General features: G+C 44.1%; 1 protein-coding gene across 1 annotated transcript in view; it reads left to right on the top strand.

The window, feature by feature from the left end:
- The window catches only part of cep170aa (centrosomal protein 170Aa), a 73,674-nt gene extending 52,871 nt beyond the window's left edge, over positions 1-20,803 (top strand). The window contains 13 exon segments of the mRNA XM_064950284.1: positions 2,512-2,616; positions 2,619-3,115; positions 6,557-6,700; positions 9,313-9,448; positions 9,584-9,862; positions 9,865-11,151; positions 11,470-11,520; positions 14,555-14,810; positions 16,906-17,086; positions 17,484-17,740; positions 17,845-17,938; positions 18,064-18,115; positions 18,299-20,803. Coding sequence (XP_064806356.1) covers positions 2,512-2,616; positions 2,619-3,115; positions 6,557-6,700; positions 9,313-9,448; positions 9,584-9,862; positions 9,865-11,151; positions 11,470-11,520; positions 14,555-14,810; positions 16,906-17,086; positions 17,484-17,740; positions 17,845-17,938; positions 18,064-18,115; positions 18,299-18,561 — 3,602 coding nt within the window. The 3' untranslated portion in view covers positions 18,562-20,803.
- Positions 20,804-22,010: the final 1,207 nt, after the last annotated feature.

The raw sequence follows: 22,010 nt of genomic DNA, 5'->3' as shown, positions 1-22,010 counted from the left end.
GCTGCTGTGCTCTGTCGTAGGGTTAACGCTGCTGTGCTGTGTAGTAGGGTTAACTATGCTGTTTGTTCTGTACTGTATAGTAGGGTTAACGCTGCTGTGCTGTGTAGTAGGGTTAACGCTGCTGTGCTCTGTCATAGGGTTAACGCTGCTGTGCTCTGTCGTAGGGTTAACGCTGCTGTGCTCTGTCGTAGGGTTAACGCTGCTGTGCTGTGTAGTAGGGTTAACGCTGCTGTGCTGTGTAGTAGGGTTAACGCTGCTGTGCTCTGTAGTAGGGTTAACGCTGCTGTGCTGTATAGTTGGGTTAACGCTGCTGTGCTGTGTAGTAGGGTTAACGCTGCTGTGCTCTGTAGTAGGGTTAACGCTGCTGTGCTCTGTAGTAGGGTTAACGCTGCTGTGCTGTGTAGTAGGGTTAACGCTGCTGTACTGTATAGTAGGGTTAACGCTGCTGTGCTGTGTAGTAGGGTTAACGCTGCTGTGCTCTGTAGTAGGGTTAACGCTGCTGTGCTGTGTAGTAGGGTTAACGCTGCTGTACTGTATAGTAGGGTTAACGCTGCTGTACTGTGTAGTAGGGTTAACGCTGCTGTACTGTATAGTAGGGTTAACGCTGCTGTGCTGTGTAGTAGGGTTAACGCTGCTGTACTGTATAGTAGGGTTAACGCTGCTGTGCTGTGTAGTAGGGTTAACGCTGCTGTACTGTATAGTAGGGTTAACGCTGCTGTACTGTGTAGTAGGATAAACTGTTGTTTTGTTGGCTGTCTCCTAATGTTGTATATTACGGTTAATAACATTATTTGATTGGATGTGCCTCTGTACTTTGTAGAGTTAACTGTGTTGTTTGTTCTGTACTGTGTAGTAGGGTTAAGTGTGTTGTTTGTTCTGTACTGTGTAGTAGGGTTAACTGTGTTGTTTGTTCTGTATTGTGTAGTAGGGTTAACTGTGTTGTTTGTTCTGTATTGTGTAGTAGGGTTAACTGTGTTGTTTGTTCTGTATTGTGTAGTAGGGTTAACTGTGTTGTTTGTTCTGTATTGTGTAGTAGGGTTAACTGTGTTGTTTGTTCTGTGTAGTAGGGTTAACTGTGTTGTTTGTTCTGTTCTGTGTAGTAGGGTTAACTGTGTTGTTTGTTCTGTGTAGTAGGGTTAACTGTGTTGTTTGTTCTGTACTGTGTAGTAGGGTTAACTGTGTTGTTTGTTCTGTATTGTGTAGTAGGGTTAACTGTGTTGTTTGTTCTGTATTGTGTAGTAGGGTTAACTGTGTTGTTTGTTCTGTATTGTGTAGTAGGGTTAACTGTGTTGTTTGTTCTGTATTGTGTAGTAGGGTTAACTGTGTTGTTTGTTCTGTACTGTGTAGTAGGGTTAACTGTGTTGTTTGTTCTGTATTGTGTAGTAGGGTTAAATGTGTTGTTTGTTCTGTATTGTGTAGTAGGGTTAACTGTGTTGTTTGTTCTGTACTGTGTAGTAGGGTTAACTGTGTTGTTTCTTCTGTATTGTGTAGTAGGGTTAACTGTGTTGTTTGTTCTGTATTGTGTAGTAGGGTTAACTGTGTTTTTTGTTCTGTATTGTGTAGTAGGGTTAACTGTGTTGTTTGTTCTGTATTGTGTAGTAGGGTTAACTGTGTTGTTTGTTCTGTATTGTGTAGTAGGGTTAACTGTGTTGTTTGTTCTGTACTGTGTAGTAGGGTTAACTGTGTTGTTTGTTCTGTATTGTGTAGTAGGGTTAAATGTGTTGTTTGTTCTGTATTGTGTAGTAGGGTTAACTGTGTTGTTTGTTCTGTACTGTGTAGTAGGGTTAACTGTGTTGTTTGTTCTGTATTGTGTAGTAGGGTTAACTGTGTTGTTTGTTCTGTATTGTGTAGTAGGGTTAACTGTGTTGTTTGTTCTGTATTGTGTAGTAGGGTTAACTGTGTTGTTTGTTCTGTATTGTGTAGTAGGGTTAACTGTGTTGTTTGTTCTGTATTGTGTAGTAGGGTTAACTGTGTTGTCTTTGCTAGATGTGTTTATGTGCTGTGTGTGATGAGGTGGAGGATTGCAGTCTGACTCATGTGTGGCCGGGGCCAGCCAGCTCTAGTCACTCAGAGACAGGCAGCGCTGTGAGGCTCCTAACAGTTCCTTTGTCTGGGGCTGCTGCATGAAAGGCCTCTGTCTCCAGAGCGGCCTGGTGATTTCTGCCTCTGAACCCACCACTGTCAGGTCTGATTTCATGCTATTTCCTGAGCCCCCGCTAAAGAATACCCACTTTCCCTCCTCCCTCCACCCTTCCTGCTCCTGCTTCTTCCTCCAACCCCCCCTCTCTCCCCCTCTGCCCACTGAAGAGGCAGGGCTGGTATTACTGTGGCTGGGTGAAGTCTGGTGTGCTGCCGCATATTGGATTGCATCATAGATGGCTATGGAGCCTGTCCTTCTCGCTTTCTCACTCTAAGTCATAATTAGTAGTTGAATGGTCAGAGGTTAGATGTTTAGTGTTTCCTGTATGCACAGTAACTCAGGTATGTGCTCTTCTCTTTTGGCCCTCCCAGGCAGCAAGCATGAGGATGGCACCCAGAGCGACTCCGAGAACGGAATTGGTCTGCGCTTCGGCAACCGGAGGCTGGCTTTGGAGGAGAGGCTGAGGGTGGCGCAGGGAGGACAGGGGGTCAGGGGGGTCAGGGGGGCCGGACCACCAGCAACAGGACCGCCTTCATGATCGAGTTCTACGATGATGACAACTCCCGCAAGCGACGATCCTACTCCTTCTCGCAGACTGCACCGCTGCTTGGGGGCGCGGCCGGGGAGGCTCTGTGCCCCACGCCGCCCTCCCACCCTAAGTCCCCCTCTACCACAACCACAGCCACAGACTTCAGCAAGGCCCCGTTATCAGCGGCCCTGATAGCGGGTGCCCCCACGGCCGCCCGGGTCCTGATGAAGCAGAGGTCTGAGGACCAGAGCATAGGGAGGAGCTCGGTCAGTACAGGTCACCAGACAATTGAGCCCAGCCCCAGTGAGGAGGGTCTGAGGACCCCTCGGTCTCAGGGGGACAGGGACAGGGAGCAGGAGGATGACCAGAGCGATAAGGGAACCTACACCATTGAGCTGGAGAACCGCAACCCTGAGGAGGAGGAGGCCAGGCGCATGATAGACAAGGTATGGTCAGCTTTCTGAAGTATTTTCACACACCTCAAGGATGTATCTTTATGGGTTGGGTTGCTGTGAATACAATTTTTATTTGAAAAATATATTTTCTGAATTGCAGGTAGGAAAACTGACCTGGTTTGAATGTAAGAATGGCCAAGTTCTATGCCTCTTGAATTCACTGTATAAAAGGTCATGTTGTTTTTCTTCAGTTTTCTAAAATGTCCGCCATAAATAACATCCACTAAGCATGCTGAGCTTTTGAAGCTGTAATGACCTGTCATAATGAATTATTACATCGCCATTTTCCGAATGAAAAGCATTTTACTATGTCCTCTGATGCTCTGTGACCTATGGGTAAAAGTACATTAGATTTCATTTTGTAATGTATTTTATTTTCAACTGAATGTGGTCGTTGCGAGACCAATTTAAAATATTTACATTGTACAATATGTAGTCTAAAGCTTTTATACACTGAAGGTCTTGATCAGGCACTCACTAATATACACATTTTCAATGGTATATTAACAAAGAATTGTTACTGTCAGGAAATGGTACACCCAGCAGCATAGGTCTTTGCCCTGATGTGGCGGTCAATTTCCCTTAAGTCTCTCTGTTCTAATTAGCTCATATAAACAGCCACACACAATGAGAGAGTGAGCTATATAACCTGCTGCATGACCTGGCTGTCACAATCCAGTGCAACAGCTGCCATAATAAAAACCACTCAATCATAAGACTCACAAGACTCAATCATAAGACTCACGCACAAGACTCATTCATAAGACTCACGCACAAGACTCATTCATAAGACTCACGCACAAGACTCATTCATAAGACTCATTCATAAGACTCACGCACAAGACTCAATCATAAGACTCAATCATAAGACTCACGCACAAGACTTATTCATAAGACTCACGCACAAGACTCAATCATAAGACTCACAAGACTCATTCAAGACTCACACAAGACTCATTCATAAGACTCACGCACAAGACTCATTCATAAGACTCACGCACAAGACTCAATCATAAGACTCACGCACAAGACTCAATCATAAGACTCACGCACAAGACTCAATCATAAGACTCACGCACAAGACTCAATCATAAGACTCACGCACAAGACTCAATCATAAGACTCACGCACAAGACTCAATCATAAGACTCACGCACAAGACTCATTCATAAGACTCACGCACAAGACTTACTCATAAGACTCACACACAAGACTCACTCATAAGACTCACGCACAAGACTCATTCATAAGACTCACGCACAAGTCTCATTCATTAGACTCACGCACAAGACTCATTCATAAGACTCACGCACAAGACTCATTCATAAGACTCACGCACAAGACTCATTCATTAGACTCACGCACAAGACTCATTCATATAAGACTCACGCACAAGACTTACTCATAAGACTCACACACAAGACTCACATAAGACTCACGCACAAGACTCATTCATAAGACTCAAGATATTCATAAGACTCACACACAAGACTCACACACAAGAATCACTCATAAGACTCACGCACAAGACTCATTCATAAGACTCACGCACAAGACTCATTCATTAGACTCACGCACAAGACTCACTCATTCATAAGACTCACAAGACTCATCAAGACTCATTCATAAGACTCACGCACAAGACTCTCATTCATCATAAGACTCACGCACAAGACTCAAATTCATAAGACTCACGCACAAGACTCAATCATAAGACTCACGCACAAGACTCAATCATAAGACTCACGCACAAGACTCATTCATAAGACTCACGCACAAGACTCAATCATAAGACTCACGCACAAGACTCAATTCATAAGACTCACGCACAAGACTCATTCATAAGACTCACAAGACTCATTCAAGACTCAATCATAAGACTCACGCACAAGACTCATTCATATAAGACTCACGCACAAGACTTACTCATAAGACTCACACACAAGACTCACACACAAGAATCACTCATAAGACTCACGCACAAGACTCATTCATAAGACTCACGCACAAGACTCATTCATAAGACTCACGCACAAGACTCAATCATAAGACTCACGCACAAGACTCATTCATAAGACTCACGCACAAGACTCATTCATAAGACTCACGCACAAGACTCAATCATAAGACTCACGCACAAGACTCATTCATAAGACTCACGCACAAGACTCATTCATAAGACTCACGCACAAGACTCATCATAAGACTCACGCACAAGACTCATTCATAAGACTCACAAGCATTCATTCATAAGACTTACAAGACTCATTCATAAGACTCACGCACAAGTCTCATTCATAAGACTCACGCACAAGACTCATTCATAAGACTCACGCACAAGACTCATTCATAAGACTCATGCACAAGACTCAGTGATAAGACTCACGCACAAGACTCATTCATAAGACTCACGCACAAGACTCATTCATAAGACTCACGCACAAGACTCATTCATAAGACTCACGCACAAGACTCATTCATAAGACTCACGCACAAGTCTCATTCATAAGACTCACGCACAAGACTCAGTGATAAGACTCACCCACAAGACTCACTCATATGACTCACGCACAAGACTCATTCATAAGACTCACGCACAAGACTCAGTGATGTGACTCACGCACAAGACCCATTCATAAGACTCATGAGTAACTCCCTTAAGCATACACAATTTAGAAAAGATGGGCAGAAGTGTCATCATCCATCCTCGCCTTCTTCCAAATGAACTGTTCTATTGACACCTAGGGACTAGTTTATGATCATAATACCTTTGCTGCAAAACAAGGTTAGCCTCTAGCTAGCGCTCACTCTGAACACAGCATTCCACATGTTACATACCGCTGTAGAGCGAATCTAATGGGGCTCACCATCGAGCTCTCTCCATTATTCCATCGTCCTCCAGGGAGTTTAGAAATCCACCGGTTTGCTTCTGTGACAGCTGCCTGTGTGCTTTCTCATGCTGAATGAAAAGATTTCTCAAAGGGTGAGTCTCAAAGGTACAGAAGTAAGGGTTTACTGCCAGTTTAAGATTCCCCCCAAAAAGCTGTTTAAACTCTTAAACATGTAGCCCTGAGATGTCATTTTTGACTCATTAAATATTTATATGGTACTTAAAAGATGGCAATTGGGGCATGGAGTAAGTAGAGAGGGGGTGGGGCATTGGTTGTCAGATTTATTTAGAGCATAGGCTGGGAAGTCTTCTCTAAACTAGAAGTGTGATGATGGTAATTCCTATAATTAGCTGACACAGTAATTGGCACACTGCTCCCTGTCTTTTTACATGGCCTTTATGGATGTGTGAAGTGTGTGGGGGCAGTGCTTTGATCCAACTGGCCCTCATGTTGGTCCAATATCAGCCACCTTTGTCTATGTAGTAGACTACAGTGAGTGGCAGTGATGAGTCATCAAGCTCTTTATTTTCTTGATGCTCAGGTGTTTGGGGTGGAGCAGAACCAGGATCCGTCTGTCTCAGGACCAGTAGAACACCAACAGCGAGAAGCAGGGAAGGAGAAGAAGGAGAGGAAGAAGACCACAGAGACGGGAGAAACTGAAAAGCCAAGCTGCCTTCCATCTGAGGTAAAACACCTCTTCCATGGAGACACAAATTATTATACCCAATCTCTCACAGCTTTTAGTCATCATAGTCATCATAGCATCTACAGTTGAAGTCAGAAGTTTACATACACTTTAGTTGGAGTCATTAAAACTCGTTTTTCAACCACTCCACAAATTTCTTGTTAACAAACTATAGTTTTGGCAAGTCGGTTAGGACATCTACTTTGTGCATGACACAAGTAATTTTTCCAACAATTGTTTACAGACAGATTATTTCACTTATAATTCACTGTATCACAATTCCAGTGGATCAGAAGTTTACATACAATAAATTGACTATGCCTTTAAACAGCTTGGAAAATTCCAGAAAATTATGTCATGTCTTCTGATAGGCTAATTGACATAATTTGAGTCAATTGGAGGTGTACCTGTGGTTGTATTTCAAGGCCTTCCTTCAAACTCAGTGCCTCTTTGCTTGACATCATGGGAAAATCAAAAGAAATCAGCCAAGACCTCAGAAAAAAATTCTGGTTCATCCTTGGGAGCAATTTCCAAACACCTGAAGGTACCACGTTACTCTGTACAAACAATAGTACGCAAGTATAAACACCATGGGACCACGCAGCCGTCATACCGCTTAGGAAGGAGATGTGTTCTGTCTCCTAGAGATGAATGTACTTTGGTGCGAAAAGTGCAAATCAATCCCAGAACAACAGCAAAGGACCTTGTGAAGATGCTGGAGGAAACAGGTACAAATGTATCTATATCCACAGTAAAACGAGTCCTATATCGACATAACCTGAAAGGCCGCTCAGCAAGGAAGAAGCCACTGCTCCAAAACCACCATAAAAAAGCCAGACTACGGTTTGCAACTGCACATGGGGACAAAGATTGTACCTTTTGGAGAAATGTCCTCTGGTCTGATGAAACAAGAATAGAACTGTTTGGCCATAATGACCATCGTTATGTTTGGAGGAAAAAGGAGGAGGCTTGCAAGCCGAAGAACACCATCCCAACCGTGAAGCATTGGGGTGGCAGCATCATGTTCTGGGGGTGCTTTGCTGCAGGAGGGACTGGTGCACTTCACAAAATAGATGACATCAACAGGGAGGAAAATTATGTGGATATATTGAAGGACAGCAAAGTCTAGGTATTGGAGTGGCCATCACAAAGCCCTGACCTCAATCCTATAGAAAATTTGTGGGCAGAACTGAAAAAGCATGTGCGAGCACGGAGGCCTACTAACCTGACTCAGTTACATCAGCTCTGTCCGGAGGAATGGGCCAAAATTCACAAAATTATTGTGGGAAGCTTGTGGAAGGCTACCCAAAACGTTTGACCCAAGTTAAACAATTTAAAGGCAATGCTGCCAAATACTAATTGAGTGTATGTGAACTTCTGACCCACTGGGAATGTGATGAAAGAAATAAAAGCTGAAATGAATCATTCTCTCTACTATTATTCTAACATTTCACATTCTTAATATAAAGTGGTGATCCTAACTGACCTAAAACAGGGAATTTTTACAAGGATTAAATGTCAGGAATTGTGAAAAACTGAGTAAATGTATTTGTCTAAGGTGTATGTAAACTTCAACTGTATCTCATTCAGTGATGTGATGCTTGAGAAATGTAAACATTACTGAGATTCATTACTATGACCCTGACGTACTTGGGTGGAGTCGCTCGCTGTCTTTTTCTGTGACCCTCAGATTCCTTCTCAGGGACGGGACAGCCTCTGAAGACTGTTGAGTGTTAATATGCCAAAATATTATTATTTTCCAGTGGAACTCCCTTTTTTATGTCTTCTGAGGGGAATGATGCACAAACCAGAAATGAGTGACAGAGGCCTGTCTAAAGTGGCATATCTATTTACTCTAAATGGAGGAAAGCAGGAGGTCCTGATTGCATTAAGATGACTCGGTTGGAAGGGGAGTAGTGGACTAGTTGTGTCAGCCAGGCACTCCCTGACTTGACCACTTCCTTGTTATTGACAGAGTAGGCCACTCAGGGCCTGACCTAGTACATAGAGCGATGAGAAATGACACTTTTCCCCCTCCAGGCAAGTTCCATTCAAGCAGACTGACTGTATATACAGTAGGCTACAATAGTCTATGTGGATCCCTGATCTCAATATTCTGTTCAGTACTATTTCTACTTTAGTTTGTGACTTTCTGATAGGACGCCATGCAAAGGAATACACTTTGGCTTTGTGAAAACAATATATTCTCCTCAGTAGCACTAGAGTGTACAAATAAAAACGAATATAGCCAGAGACCGATCATTTGACATTCCCATGCTTAGTTTAAAATATGAATCAGCTAATACATAATGAATATGATTTAACTCTTCAGGCTCATCACTGAAACATAAGACCATTCAGAGGTGAATGAATGGCAGCAGAGTTGTGTTCTGTGACCTCCCTGCTACATGTGGATACTCCCTCCAGCTCTATGTGGCCAGTAGCAGGGATGTGTTGATTTGCTAGGTTAACTGTCTCTTCCCATAGCCGCTGTATCTCTGAATGGGGTGAAGTGCCATGAGTCTGTCAAGAGAGACTAGGATAACTCTCTCTCTCTCTCTCCCTCCTCTCTCTCTCTCTCTCTCGCAATCTCTCGCAATCTCTCTCGTCAGAGTGTGTCTGAGAACCCGGTGGCAGTGGGCAGTAGTCGCTGGGTGTCTCAGTGGGCCAGTCTGTCTGCTAACCACACCAGGACTGACCCAGAAGGGTCTGGGGCTGAGTCACCTGCCTTCGTCCATCAGCAGAGAGGTACAGTAGGGCTCCTATATTTATCAAAACCAGGATCATGTGGATCTGCATCTGTATTTGTGAAGGTGTATTTTCTTCACATAATAGCAGAAAACTAGAAATGTAGCTTTACTATTTTTTGTTTATTTCTGCCAGAAGCGGATGCCTTTGAGTCGGGCGTGTCCATCCGAAGCGCCAGCTCTGCCACCTCCAGTCTCACAGAGCGCAAACGCAGGACCCTCCCCCAGCTCCCTATCGACGACCCCCGGGCTAAGCCAGGGAAGAGCTTGTCCGGCCTAGGCCTGCATCGCTCAGAGATCGGAGAGAAACAGGACACGGAGCCCCAGGAGAAGAGCCAGGTGGAGCATAAAGGAGACGGGGCGTGCTTTACCTCCATAGAGGAGGGGGATATGATGAAGGGCAAACAGAAACAGACCAAGGCCCGCTACAGGCCTCCTCCAAGCCCCCTCTTAGACCTATGAGCAGCAGTGAGAAGAGGTCCGAGGAGAGAAGGAGGCGGGCGGAGGACAGGATTCAGCACCACATCAAAGAAGGAGTGGACGGGGGGGAGAAGTCAGGGGGCAAACCTTTGGTTCGCCAGGGCAGTTTCACCATCGAGAAGCCCAGTGGTGTGGTGCCCATTGAGCTGATCCCCCGGATCAAATGTGGTGCTGGTGTCCTGGGCCGCGAGCGCAGCGACTCTGTGGGCAGCATGGACACAGCCACCCTGCTGAAGGACACAGAGGCTGTCATGGCCTTCCTGGAGGCCAAGCTGAGGGACGAGAACAAGCTGGACAGAGCCAACCGGGCAGGTTCTATCTCCCCCGAGTCAGACGTGGACACGGCCAGCACCTATAGCCAGGTGGCAGGGGAGGGAGAGAAGAAAGCAGCCCACCAGAAACGCCGCTCCCTAAGCAGCCTGCACAAAGAGAAGAGCAACCTGAGCTCAACCTCCAAAACCGCTGCCAGCACCAACGCCCGCGAGCGCCTGGAGAGAAAGACCAAGACCAGAACTGATCCCAGCCGGCCAGATGTCCGCCGCTCCGTCCAGCCTGCCTCCTCGCGGGCACGCCAACCATCCCAGGACCTCACGGATGACGATCAGACCTCGTCTTTCCCCATCTCCGACATCCTCTCCTCTGACCAGGAGAGCTTGTATAGTCGCTCGTACGGCCGCAGCCATTTCACCTCTATGGATGACCTGCTACATTCAAAACTGGAGGCCAAATCCAGCAGCAAGACCAGCTCCAGTAAGTCCAGTAAGACCCTCCAGGCCGCCACAGCTTCCTCTCTGGGGAAACAGGCCTCTCTGCCCCAGCCACGGCCTACCAGAACGTCCCTGCTCCGCCGGGCCCGACTGGGGGACACGTCCGACACGGACCTGCCTGACGCAGACAGGATGTCTGTGGCCTCCGAGGTGTCCACCACCAGTTCCACATCCAAGCCTCCATCTGGTCGTAAAGGGCCCTCACGGCTGGACATGCTGGCCCAGCCCAGGAGGACGCGGCTGGGCTCCATCTCGGCCCGTAGTGACTCAGAGTGTACTGTGGGCCGGAGCAGCACCTCCTCCCCTCGCCTGTCTGCAGAGACCGCCTTGCGTCTGGGACTCCGCTCCTCCACCCCCACCGACAACAAAATGGCTCCTCGCATGAGGGCCAACAGTGTGTCCAAGCTGACCGAGGCCAAGTCCAGAATCAGCCCCTCCATCCACAGCACTCCCTCAGGTGAGATCCTGCTCTCATCTCCGATACATTCCCTCTGATATAAGGTACAGCTTGAAACATTCAGTATTCTATTATTTAATGTAAAAAACAGTTAAGGGTTAAAGGAGCAAGTCAAATGCTATGTGTGTTCTTTTCACAGCCCTTTGTCCCCCCCCCCCCCATTCTGGTGTAAAGGAATGTTTAGGATTTTTCCACTATTACATCATTGCAGTTTTTGGGTAGCTTCTTGTCCTTTCTTGGTCATTGTTTGTCCTTGTCCATGTGTGTGTTGTGATCAGTGTAAATCACTCTCATTGTCTGGCTGTCTGTCCTGTTCAGAGAGACCTCAGCCTGAGCCTGAGCCTGAGCCTTCAGAGGAGGAGCTCATGGGTACTGTACCAGAGAGAGCTCTGTGTGTGTGTGTGTTTAGTGTGGTGTGTTTAGTGTGGTGTGTTAAGTGTGTGATGTGTCCCTCTCTTCAACCTGCCACTACAATGATAACCCTAATGCTCTACTCCAACCTTATATCTTATTGGAACTGTTTATGTCTGTTAGATGTAGATGTACCCTAAATTACTATGGACACAAGTTTCAAATTGGATAGAAGTGAATTGTTATTTGCCCAAACCCTCTTATTGGCCAAAAGCTGCCCAATCTTTTATTCAGTCTTAATTGCCAATAAGCTAAGAGTTACAGAGCCAAAATGATTACATCAAGTGTTACTGAGCCAACCTAACATCATTGCTGATGCAAGACGAGCAAATGTTGTGGGCAGCGCTGGATTGTGTTATTTAGTGGCTGTACTCCGCCTAGTGGAAATATTAATTTAAGACATTGTCATAGCATATTAGAACTTGTAGTTAAGTAAAATGTTATTGCAGTGAATCATATTGATATATTTGAAATCTAGAGAGAGCATTAGGTCATCTGTGTACAGGCTACATTAGGCCATTAGGCACAGATGTGACATTGTGATCCCACTGGGTACAGACATCAGTTCAACGTCTATTTTTAATTTTACCTTTGGTTGAGTTGTCAGCTAACGTGAATTCAATGTGAAATCAACAAACAAACAAAAAATCACTGTGTTATTGGATTTAGGTTCAAAGTTGGGGGGAAAAAGACTTTTTGCAAATCTAATCAGTTTTCCATGTTGATTCAACATTATCATTATTTGTTGTTGAAATGACAAGGAAACAACGTTGATTCAACCAGTTTTTGCCCAGTGGGATGGCTTAACACATTCCCTAAAATGAGTAACTAATCCACCATGAGTGTGGCAGTAACCTCACCTTCTAACAGAGCAGTACACTCTTCTCCTAAGAGCAGTACATTCTTAGGAGAACCCTTTTTGGTTCCAGGTAGAACTCTTTTTGGTTCCAGGTAGAACCCTTTTGGGTTCCATGTACAATATAACCCTCTGTGGAAAAGTTTCTACATGGAACCCAGAATGGTTCTACCTGGAACCAAAAATGGCTCTTCAAAGGGTTCTCCTATGGGGACAGCTGAATAACCCTTTTAGGTTCTAGACAGCAACTTTTTTTTAAAGAGTGTCGTCACTGGAAACAGGAAACTGAGACAGTCAAGCACTGGATTCAGGCCTACCTAGGAAGATACATTACAATCAATCAAATGTATTTATAAAGCCCTTTTTACATCAGCAGATTTCACAAAGTGCTTATACAGAAACCCAGCCTAAAACCCAGAACAACAAGTAATGCAGATGTAGAACCACGGTGGCTAGGAAAAACTCCCCTAGAAAGACAGGAACCTAGGAAGAAACCTAGAGACTAACCAGGCTCTGAGGGATGGCCAGTCCTCTTCTGGCTATGCAGGTGGAGATTATAAGATTACCTGGCCATTAAGGCCGGATTGTTCTTCAAGATGTTCAAACGTTCATAGATGACCAGCAGGGTCAAATAATAATCACAGTGACTGTACAGGGTGCAACAGATCAGCACCTCATAGCCAAGCATTCAGAGGTCGAGACAGCAGGTGTGGTAGAGAGAGGGAGAGGGAGAGTCAAAAACAGCTGGACCGGGACAAGGTAGCATGTCCGGTGAACAGGTCAGGGTTGGTTCCATAGCCGCAGGCAGAGCAGTTGAAACTAGAGCAGCAGCACGACCAGGTGGACTGGGGACTGACATGAGTTGTCCTGAGGCATGGTCCTAGGGCTCAGGTCCTCTGGGAGGGGAGGGAGAGAGGGAGAGAGAAACAAAGAGATAATTAGATGAAGTATACTTAAATTCACACAGGACACCAGATAAAACAGGAGAATTACTGCCCCTAGCCCCCTGGCACATAGACTATTACAGCCTAGATACTGGAGGCTGAGTCAAGGGGGTCGGGGGACACTGTGGCCACTTCCGACAATACTACAACTTACTATAATAATATATGTTAATTAATATTGTCTAGCTAGAGGGAGAGAGCAAGTAGTATACCTTCACTGATTATGTGCCACAGTTAAAACCATATAAATTTCCACTATCAGCCTACATTCCAGCAGCCTCATGTCAGGCTATCAGCCTACATCCCAGCAGCCTCATGTCAGGCTATCAGCCTACATCCCAGCAGCCTCATGTCAGGCTATCAGCCTACATCCCAGCAGCCTCATGTCAGGCTATCAGCCTACATCCCAGCAGCCTCATGTCAGGCTATCAGCCTACATTCCACCAGCCTCATGTCAGGCTATCAGCCTACATCCCAGCAGCCTCATGTCAGGCTATCAGCCTACATCCCAGCAGCCTCATGTCAGGCTATCAGCCTACATCCCAGCAGCCTCATGTCAGGCTATCAGCCTACATCCCAGCAGCCTCATGTCAGGCTATCAGCCTACATCCCAGCAGCCTCATGTCAGGCTATCAGCCTACATTCCAGCAGCCTCATGTCAGGCTATCAGCCTACATCCCAGCAGCCTCATGTCAGGCTATCAGCCTACATCCCAGCAGCCTCATGTCAGGCTATCAGCCTACATTCCAGCAGCCTCATGTCAGGCTATCAGCCTACATTCCAGCAGCCTCATGTCAGGCTATCAGCCTACATTCCAGCAGCCTCATGTCAGGCTATCAGCCTACATTCCAGCAGCCTCATGTCAGGCTATCAGCCTACATTCCATCAGCCTTATGTCAGGCTATCAGCCTATATTCCAGCAGCCTCATGTCAGGCTATCAGCCTACATTCCAGCAGCCTCATGTCAGGCTATCAGCCTACATTCCAGCAGCCTCATGTCAGGCTATCAGCCTACAGAATATCTTGTCTATGATTTGTCTAGAGGTCAGAGTTACAGAAATCTGCTTGGCTTTAACTTTAAGATAGAATGCTTTAGACACTGTGAGCATCCGGTGCTTTCTGAGTGAGTGAAATAACTTCAAACAAAACACAAATGATCTCTTCATAACTATATCTTTCTCCCTGACCTAAGCCTCTAACAGGTGGAGACGGCTGCCCCCAGAATACGGATCCACCTCAGAGGAGGAGTTTGGCTCCAACAGGAACTCTCCCAAACCCGGGCGCACCCTGCGCCCCCACTCGGTCCTGAGGGGTACCAGACTAGGGGGCTCCACCAGCAGCCTTAACTCTGGTCAGGTTGGCCCTGGAGGCATGGTCCTCAAACACCGCATGAGAGAGCAGGAGGAGTACATCAAGGACTGGACTGCTCACAGCGAGGAGATTGCCAGGTACTCATCTTCTCCGACTTACACATACTCACACATGCATACACAAGACTGCACGGGTCCATACACAAACATATATACACACACCTCAGCTAGCGCATAATGTTCTAGGAGCCATATGTTTCTTAGAGCTTGGTGACAGCGTTGCTGTCCTATGGTTATTTTGCATACAACCTTCCCACAACATTCTGGGGATGGTGCAGGTTACCCAGCTTGTACATAATATTCTGAGAACCATATGTTTCTTAGAAGATAGAAATAGTTTTGTTGAAGCTGAGAACGGAATGCATATGTTTAAATAGCATTCTTAGAACGTTCTTTGAACGTTACTTGTGTTTTTTGTGTTCTGAGAAACTTGCAGAAAACATTATGCTGAAGAACTGAAATTCCCACAGAAGAAAGGTGCTTCTTAACATTCTCAGAACAATTTGAGAACATGACTTTAAATAGAACCATAAGGAAACCTGTAGAAAACGTTATGCTGAAGTACTGAAATTCCCACAGAAGAAAGGTGCTTCTTAACATTCTCAGAACAATTTGAGAACATGACTTTAAATAGAACCATAAGGAAACCTGTAGAAAACGTTATGCTGAAGTACTGAAATTCCCATCTATGTTGTTAAGTGTGTTCAGGTGAGTTGGCTGCCCCCACTAATTGGCCACGCCTGATCTCAATGAGTGATTGTTTCCTTTAAAATGAGGTCTGTTTGAATAGACTAAAATGAACAGCTTTGTATGAATTAAAAAAACATGACATGTGAGCTCCATCCTGGTGGTGCAGTGGACTAATTCCATGGATAGATAATAGAAGATCATAGGTTTGAATCTCACCGACACAGTGCCACAATAAAAAATCAAAATGACTGATGCCTAAGCAAATTCATTTCCATGTGCCCTATCTGTACATGGAGTTCAAAACAGTTAACCCAAACTAAGCTAGCAGCATTATTAAAAGCATTATTGAAACATGTTTTCAGAACATTATTTAATTACCTTTTTCATTTCCGTTCTCAGAACGTAAACTTTCAGGGAACCATAGTAAATAGTTGTCAGAACCTTCCTGCAACCTAAACATGTACACTCCCAGAACAGGAAAAATGTTCATTTAAAAAATGTTCAGTTTTACCGGTCTGGAAACTTATGGCTTCATTCCCAGAACTAATGGGAAACAAAAAACACAAGTTCCCACAACTTCCATGGAACCAAATATGCTAGCTGGGGGACACACAAACACACACACAAGAATCCATCTACAAATATTTGTTATTTGAATCCACAAGGAAGTTCAGTTCAGTTTATATGCCTCATGGACATGGCACAATTGGTAAATAAGATACTATCTGTAGATAGGGCTGCCCAATGAATGGCTTAGTGTTTTGTCTCTGAACAACGGTCATCTTTAGTAAGTCCACTCTCACTGACTCTGTTCTGTGAAGCTGTAATAAATTGTTCCCGACTCAGCAGGGACTTTCACACAGTATGGTGGTCATGAGATAGAACCATACCATCTTAGACATAGAGCTCCTGTGTTCTCCTACATGGAAAGGTTGGTTTATCATCGGTCACTGTCTCTCTCCTCTTCCCTGCACCCCTCCTCTTCCTGCATATCTTCCACTTGACCTAGTAGTCACAGGGAGACTGAACTGAGCAGACAGCAGTGAGAAAAGGATTGATTCAACCAGCCTCATAGAGCAAGCACAAGGACTTTCTTACGCATCAGACAAGGACATTTAAAGTAATGGAGGACAATATTAGGTTATCGTAAGCAGCTCTTAGTGAAGCATTTTTGAAGTTCAGGTTCCTTGCATAAAATACTTGTAAAGGATATGATCATTTACAAGTGAATATTGTTAATTCACATTGAAAATGGTCCTACCTCCATCTAGTGGACAGTATGTAGAATGGTTCTATGAGTTGTGCTGTGTCAGTTAATTATACATTAAACAAATTGCTTTTTGTTAAGCCTGACATGCAGATGTTTCTCAATGTCTAATGAGTAGTCTTGGTTTATATCATTGTGAGACATCTGTTTGTGTGTACTGATTTATTGAAGTGTCACTCTCTGCCCAGTTCCAGCAGCCTGTCTGATGTATCATAGGTTATTTCCCTGTGTGCGCAGGATCAGTCAAGACCTGGCCAAGGACCTGGCCATCCTCGCCCGGGAGATCCACGACGTGGCCGGAGAGATCGACTCGGTCAGCTCCTCTGGAACGGCTCCCAGCACCACGGTCAGCACCGCCGCCACGACGCCCGGCTCCGCCATCGATACCCGCGAAGAGGTAGGCCGCACGCAGGAGGGCAAGCAAAAGGTGCTTGACATTTACTTTATTCTCTCCTACCTTCCTTCCTTCCTTCCTTTTCTAAACTACTAACGCTCAATGGCTTCTGCTTCAGCGTCGCTTTGTCTTTGATCTGCTGCCGATCTGCTGATCAGATATGACTAAAAGGTGTATTTGCATTTTCTTAACAAGCTTTCATTGATCTTTCCCTGCGAACTTCTTTAATACCTAATTCATAACTAAGTAACTCATAACTATGATAACCTAGTTAATCTGTAGCATGGCCATAGCATACATACATTCATACAGAGAAGATACAGTATAAATGTTCCATTCATGGTTAACAATCATATAGCTGCCCCATATAACTAACAAGGTCTTCCTCTGCCCCTCACAGCTGGTTGACCGTGTGTTTGACGAGAGCCTCAACTTCAGGAAGATCCCTCCCATGGTGCAGAACAAGGCCCCTGAGATAAACGGACGCCCTGTGGAGCTCCGTCCCCGTGCCCCAGACAGCCTGGACTCCCACTCTGCCCTCCGCAGACGCACATGGAACAGGGATGAGGCGGTGGTGGACAGTCTGCTGCTCACATCTGTCTCTCAGCTGTCAGCTAAAATCAGGCAGTCTGTTGACAAAACAGCAGGAAAAATACGGTAACAATCAAGCTCTTTAAGTTGTTTATATCTGTATATCTGACATTCACAAGAGATCAAGGAGATATTAAGCAAAGCAACTTTATGGTCTATGATTTTTCCAGAATATTGTTCAAAGACAAGGACAGGAATTGGGATGAGATTGAGAGCAAACTCCGATCTGAGAGCGACATACCACTTCTCAAAACCTCTAACAAGGTAAGGAAGAAACGGGTTATAAATGTATTTTTTCCTTATTTATTTTTATAAATAAATTGTCATAACGAAGCAACCTTTTATTCCTCTCTCGTGTCCCTGCCTTCCCATTTTCTCTCCTGGAACAGCAGATCTCCTCTATCCTCGTGGAGCTGAAGAGAGTGGAGAAGCAGCTACAAGGTAAGATAGCATGGTAGACCACCACTAAGAAGACTCTGTGGGCAGTAGTATTGCAAATAGATTCAGACTTATAAACACATTAGGTTTCACTACATACATTCCACTTGCTTTATCATATACTGTATGATCCCAATCAAACACAAGCTCACCCATTTGAACCAATCTCCTGTATTTCTCATTCAGTGATAAATGTAATGGTGGATCCTGACGGCACCCTGGATGCCCTGAGCAGCCTTGGCCTGACCAGCCCCCTTACACCCAAGCCCACTCCTGGTTCTCAGGGGCCCCAGGAGGCCCTCCCAGGCCCCACAGCCTCAGCCAGGGGCAACACCGCCTCCTCAGCCCCCACTGAGGGGTCAGGGTCTGGGTCAGCCAGAGACCTGGGAGGCCTGCAATTCAACCGCATCCACCCCAGTGGAGAAGAGAGTGCCATCCCCCAGAAGTGACATTCACACCCTCTGCGCAGCTTCATATGTAGAACACCCGCCTCAAAGAACAATTTCCCCTCTTTCTGAATTTTTCTGAATGAAGATCCACCACCCTATAGTTTACTGTATGTCAGAACCCAACAGGACAGGCCTTAAGCAGGATTTCTTCTCTTCTCTCTAGACCTACAGTCATGCACGCATGACTAAGTGTCTGCTAAATGGCATATTATTTATTAATGTCAATGGACATGAACAACACCACTAAGTCAAGCAGCTCGCATCAATCGATACACACAGAGGAGTGGCAGTCAGCAATGTGTGTGATCGAACTCTAGCCAGGCATATTTGCATTCTGGAGTTTGGTTACCATCCTCCTCCATGCAAACTGGCCACAGACACACCCTGTGGTAAAGACAACTTCTAGAGTGCCTCCCCATCTTTCTTCTTACCCTTCGTACTGGCACCAGCTAAACAGTGAACACTTTGTATTTGTGTCGCAACAAGTAGCATTGACATTTAGGAACAAGATCGACTGAGTAGAGCGTTCTCTTTCGGAAAACTTGTTTGTGTTATCGTAATTAATCATACTAATTTAGCAGGAGTTGTCGATTGTATGAAAACATTTGCTTTCAGGAAACAAATGTTCTTCTTTTACTATAGTAATTAAAACTTACCAAAGCTAACAGTACAGATTTTTTTTATGTGAGCCAAGTTTCCTGAAGTGAAATAAGTGTACTGTGGAGCAAACTCAAGAAATGTTACGTAATTGTATTTTGAATGGCAATTTATCTGTTTTGCTGGTAATATGTTTTCTATCTGTTTTCTGCACACATTTGACTAAAATACTGAATTTCAACTTTTCTGAGCAATTATGTACCCAGCGAATCAAATAGATTGTTATGGTGATATGCAATTCACACAAAACCATTTTGATACTGTTTGAAACGGTTTTAGACTATATTACAGTACAATTTTAAACTATGTTACAGTACAGTGCTGCTTGTATGTAGCCTAAGCCTGGTCCTTGACCTGAGTGACATATTTCATATGATTTACATTACTTGATATGTGGTGTCTTTGCAAACTGGAAGTGGAAACAAAAATCTGACTATGACCCTATTTGTTTCAGCTTGGGCTGTTTTGAGTCAGCCTTATTTACTGTAACACTTCATACAGTAACATGCTCTTTTTCTGGACCCCATAATAGTTTCCAAGATGTCCACCCTGAATGGCCTTGGTTGGAGAAAGCTGGTGGGGCTTCTTTCAAAGGGGCCTCTGTCTGTTTAGTGTTTATTTACAAGGACTTTTTGAAATTGTATCAGACAACATGACTGCAAAGAGCTTTACTGTCAAAGCGTCATTCGCTGTGGCCACTGTCATTACTTCACGTATGAATGATGATCATAAAGTCATTTGATTTCTTTCGCAAGCCTTTTACTGACATTGAATCGCTCACTCTTCTACATTTCAATAAGGGAGGATGTTTTTATGTACTCATATGGTATGTGTGTATAGACCTAGACCTCCTCGTTGAGTTTGTTCTTCTCTGTAGTTCCTTTTTGGAGGGTTAGCCTGACCATTGTACAAGCCTTTCCATGTAAAGTTATGTGTTGTAGTATAAAATAATTCAAGATAGTGCAACAGTATTTAGACACTTAAGCAATAGTGAAGTTAGGTACCAGAAGACATGCTCTCCATCTTTTCTGCTTTGTATACAGACTTTTGATGTCACTAAGTGCCCAGTTTGAATAGTAGAATGGCATTCTTTTTAAATTATGAGTAATCATCAAGTAGTGGGCTGAAATTATATCATTTTGCACATCGCAGTGTGAGAAAATATGAAATGTGTCAAAGGCTCTTCAAGTGTCACAATGAGTGGTTTTTGGATACAAAAGGACAAGACCAAAAACCCAAATTCAACAACAGATATCAGAAGTAGATGCCTTGCCTCTGTGTAGCTATTCTCAGTACACTATCTTAACCATAACCTTCATGTTTGTCAGTATATGAATTTTTTTTAAAGAAAGCAATGGTAAGAATTAAGTGCTCAGTACACTTTTTGGGGGGTTATTTTTAAAGTTTACACATTTGTTATCTTATCAGTGTTTTATTTTTCTGTTTCATGTTTTGTATAAACCACAACTTTATTTATTTTGTTGTTCATTCAATGTATTTTGTTGTTGCAATTCATGTGTTTTATGTTTTTTTGTTATTTTACATATGTTACTTATTTTCAATAAAATAAAAAGTGTTGATCCTTCCCCGATTGACATTTCTTTTAGCTGGAGAAACAAAACAGGTTGGTATCCAATTAGTTAGGATAGAAATACCATTCAAAGTTGAAAACAGGCACACCGGTCTGGAATACTTGAATATAGATTGTTTGTCAAAAGATTTTTGATACTGTTTTTACTTATTGAACTATAACCATTTTATTCCATGGACCCAGTTTTCCTTGAATGAAAATTAAGCAGTGACTAGGACTGGCCAAGGGGACCCCAAATAACATATTTGTAAAATAAATAAATAAACACACCTAGCAATAGTTATGCAATGTGACCTATATATCACATCTGGTAGAAAGGGGAGCAAACAGTTTCAACAATTTGTATTTCTGCATTTTGAACTGTCATTAAGGCAGCTACTTAGAATCATCTCAAATATAAAATGTATTTTGATGCGTTTAACACTTTTTTGAGTTTGAGTTTATTTTTATTTTTACAGGGACAGTGCACATTAATCAACGTTTCAGTAAAAGTGCCGGTTTTAGCCAGCCGGCTCATTTTCAACCGCAGTCCCTGGGCAGGTTATTAAAAACAATTACAATATAGACAATAGCAACATAGAACAAGCAAGACATAGCAACATAGGACAAGCAAGACGTAGCATACAGACAGAGCAACATAGAGCAAAAAGCAGCAAGACAAAATTCATAAAAGCAACAAAGTGTTTCCACACCTCACAAGCTACAGACAACAGACAACATGGAAAGCGGCAACACACAGCTAGGGACCATGTTCACAAATCTGATTGACCTTTAGCCATGTCTTCAAGCATTTTGTGAAAGTGTGATATGTGGTGCAGTTATGTGTGTCTGATGGCAGTGTATTCCAGACGTGGGAAGCTCTCACAGAGAATGCAGATTTACTAAAGGTGCTTTTCCTTAGGGGAACTATACAGTCACCTCTCATGGCAGACCTTGTGGATCTGCTGCCATATGTCTGGGTTTTCTGTTTAACAAAAATATTGAGTGGAGGGGGAGCCAGGCCATTAAGGATCTTGAATACAAGACATGCGTCGGTGTATTGCACAAGATTTTCCCAACTCAAGAGCTCATGCTTTCTAAGGATGTGACAATGATGATGGCTATTGGGCTTCCTATCAAGCACTTTGAGAGCCTGTTTGTAGACAGACTGAATAGGTCTTAATGTTGTACAGCAAGCTTGGGCCCAACTAGTCAAGCAGTA

The sequence above is a fragment of the Oncorhynchus masou genome, chromosome 31 (genome assembly GCF_036934945.1).
Source record: "Oncorhynchus masou masou isolate Uvic2021 chromosome 31, UVic_Omas_1.1, whole genome shotgun sequence".
Taxonomy (NCBI): domain Eukaryota; kingdom Metazoa; phylum Chordata; class Actinopteri; order Salmoniformes; family Salmonidae; genus Oncorhynchus; species Oncorhynchus masou.
The sequence above is the reverse complement of the archived record's forward strand: the minus strand, read 5'-3'. Positions and strand labels throughout refer to the sequence as shown.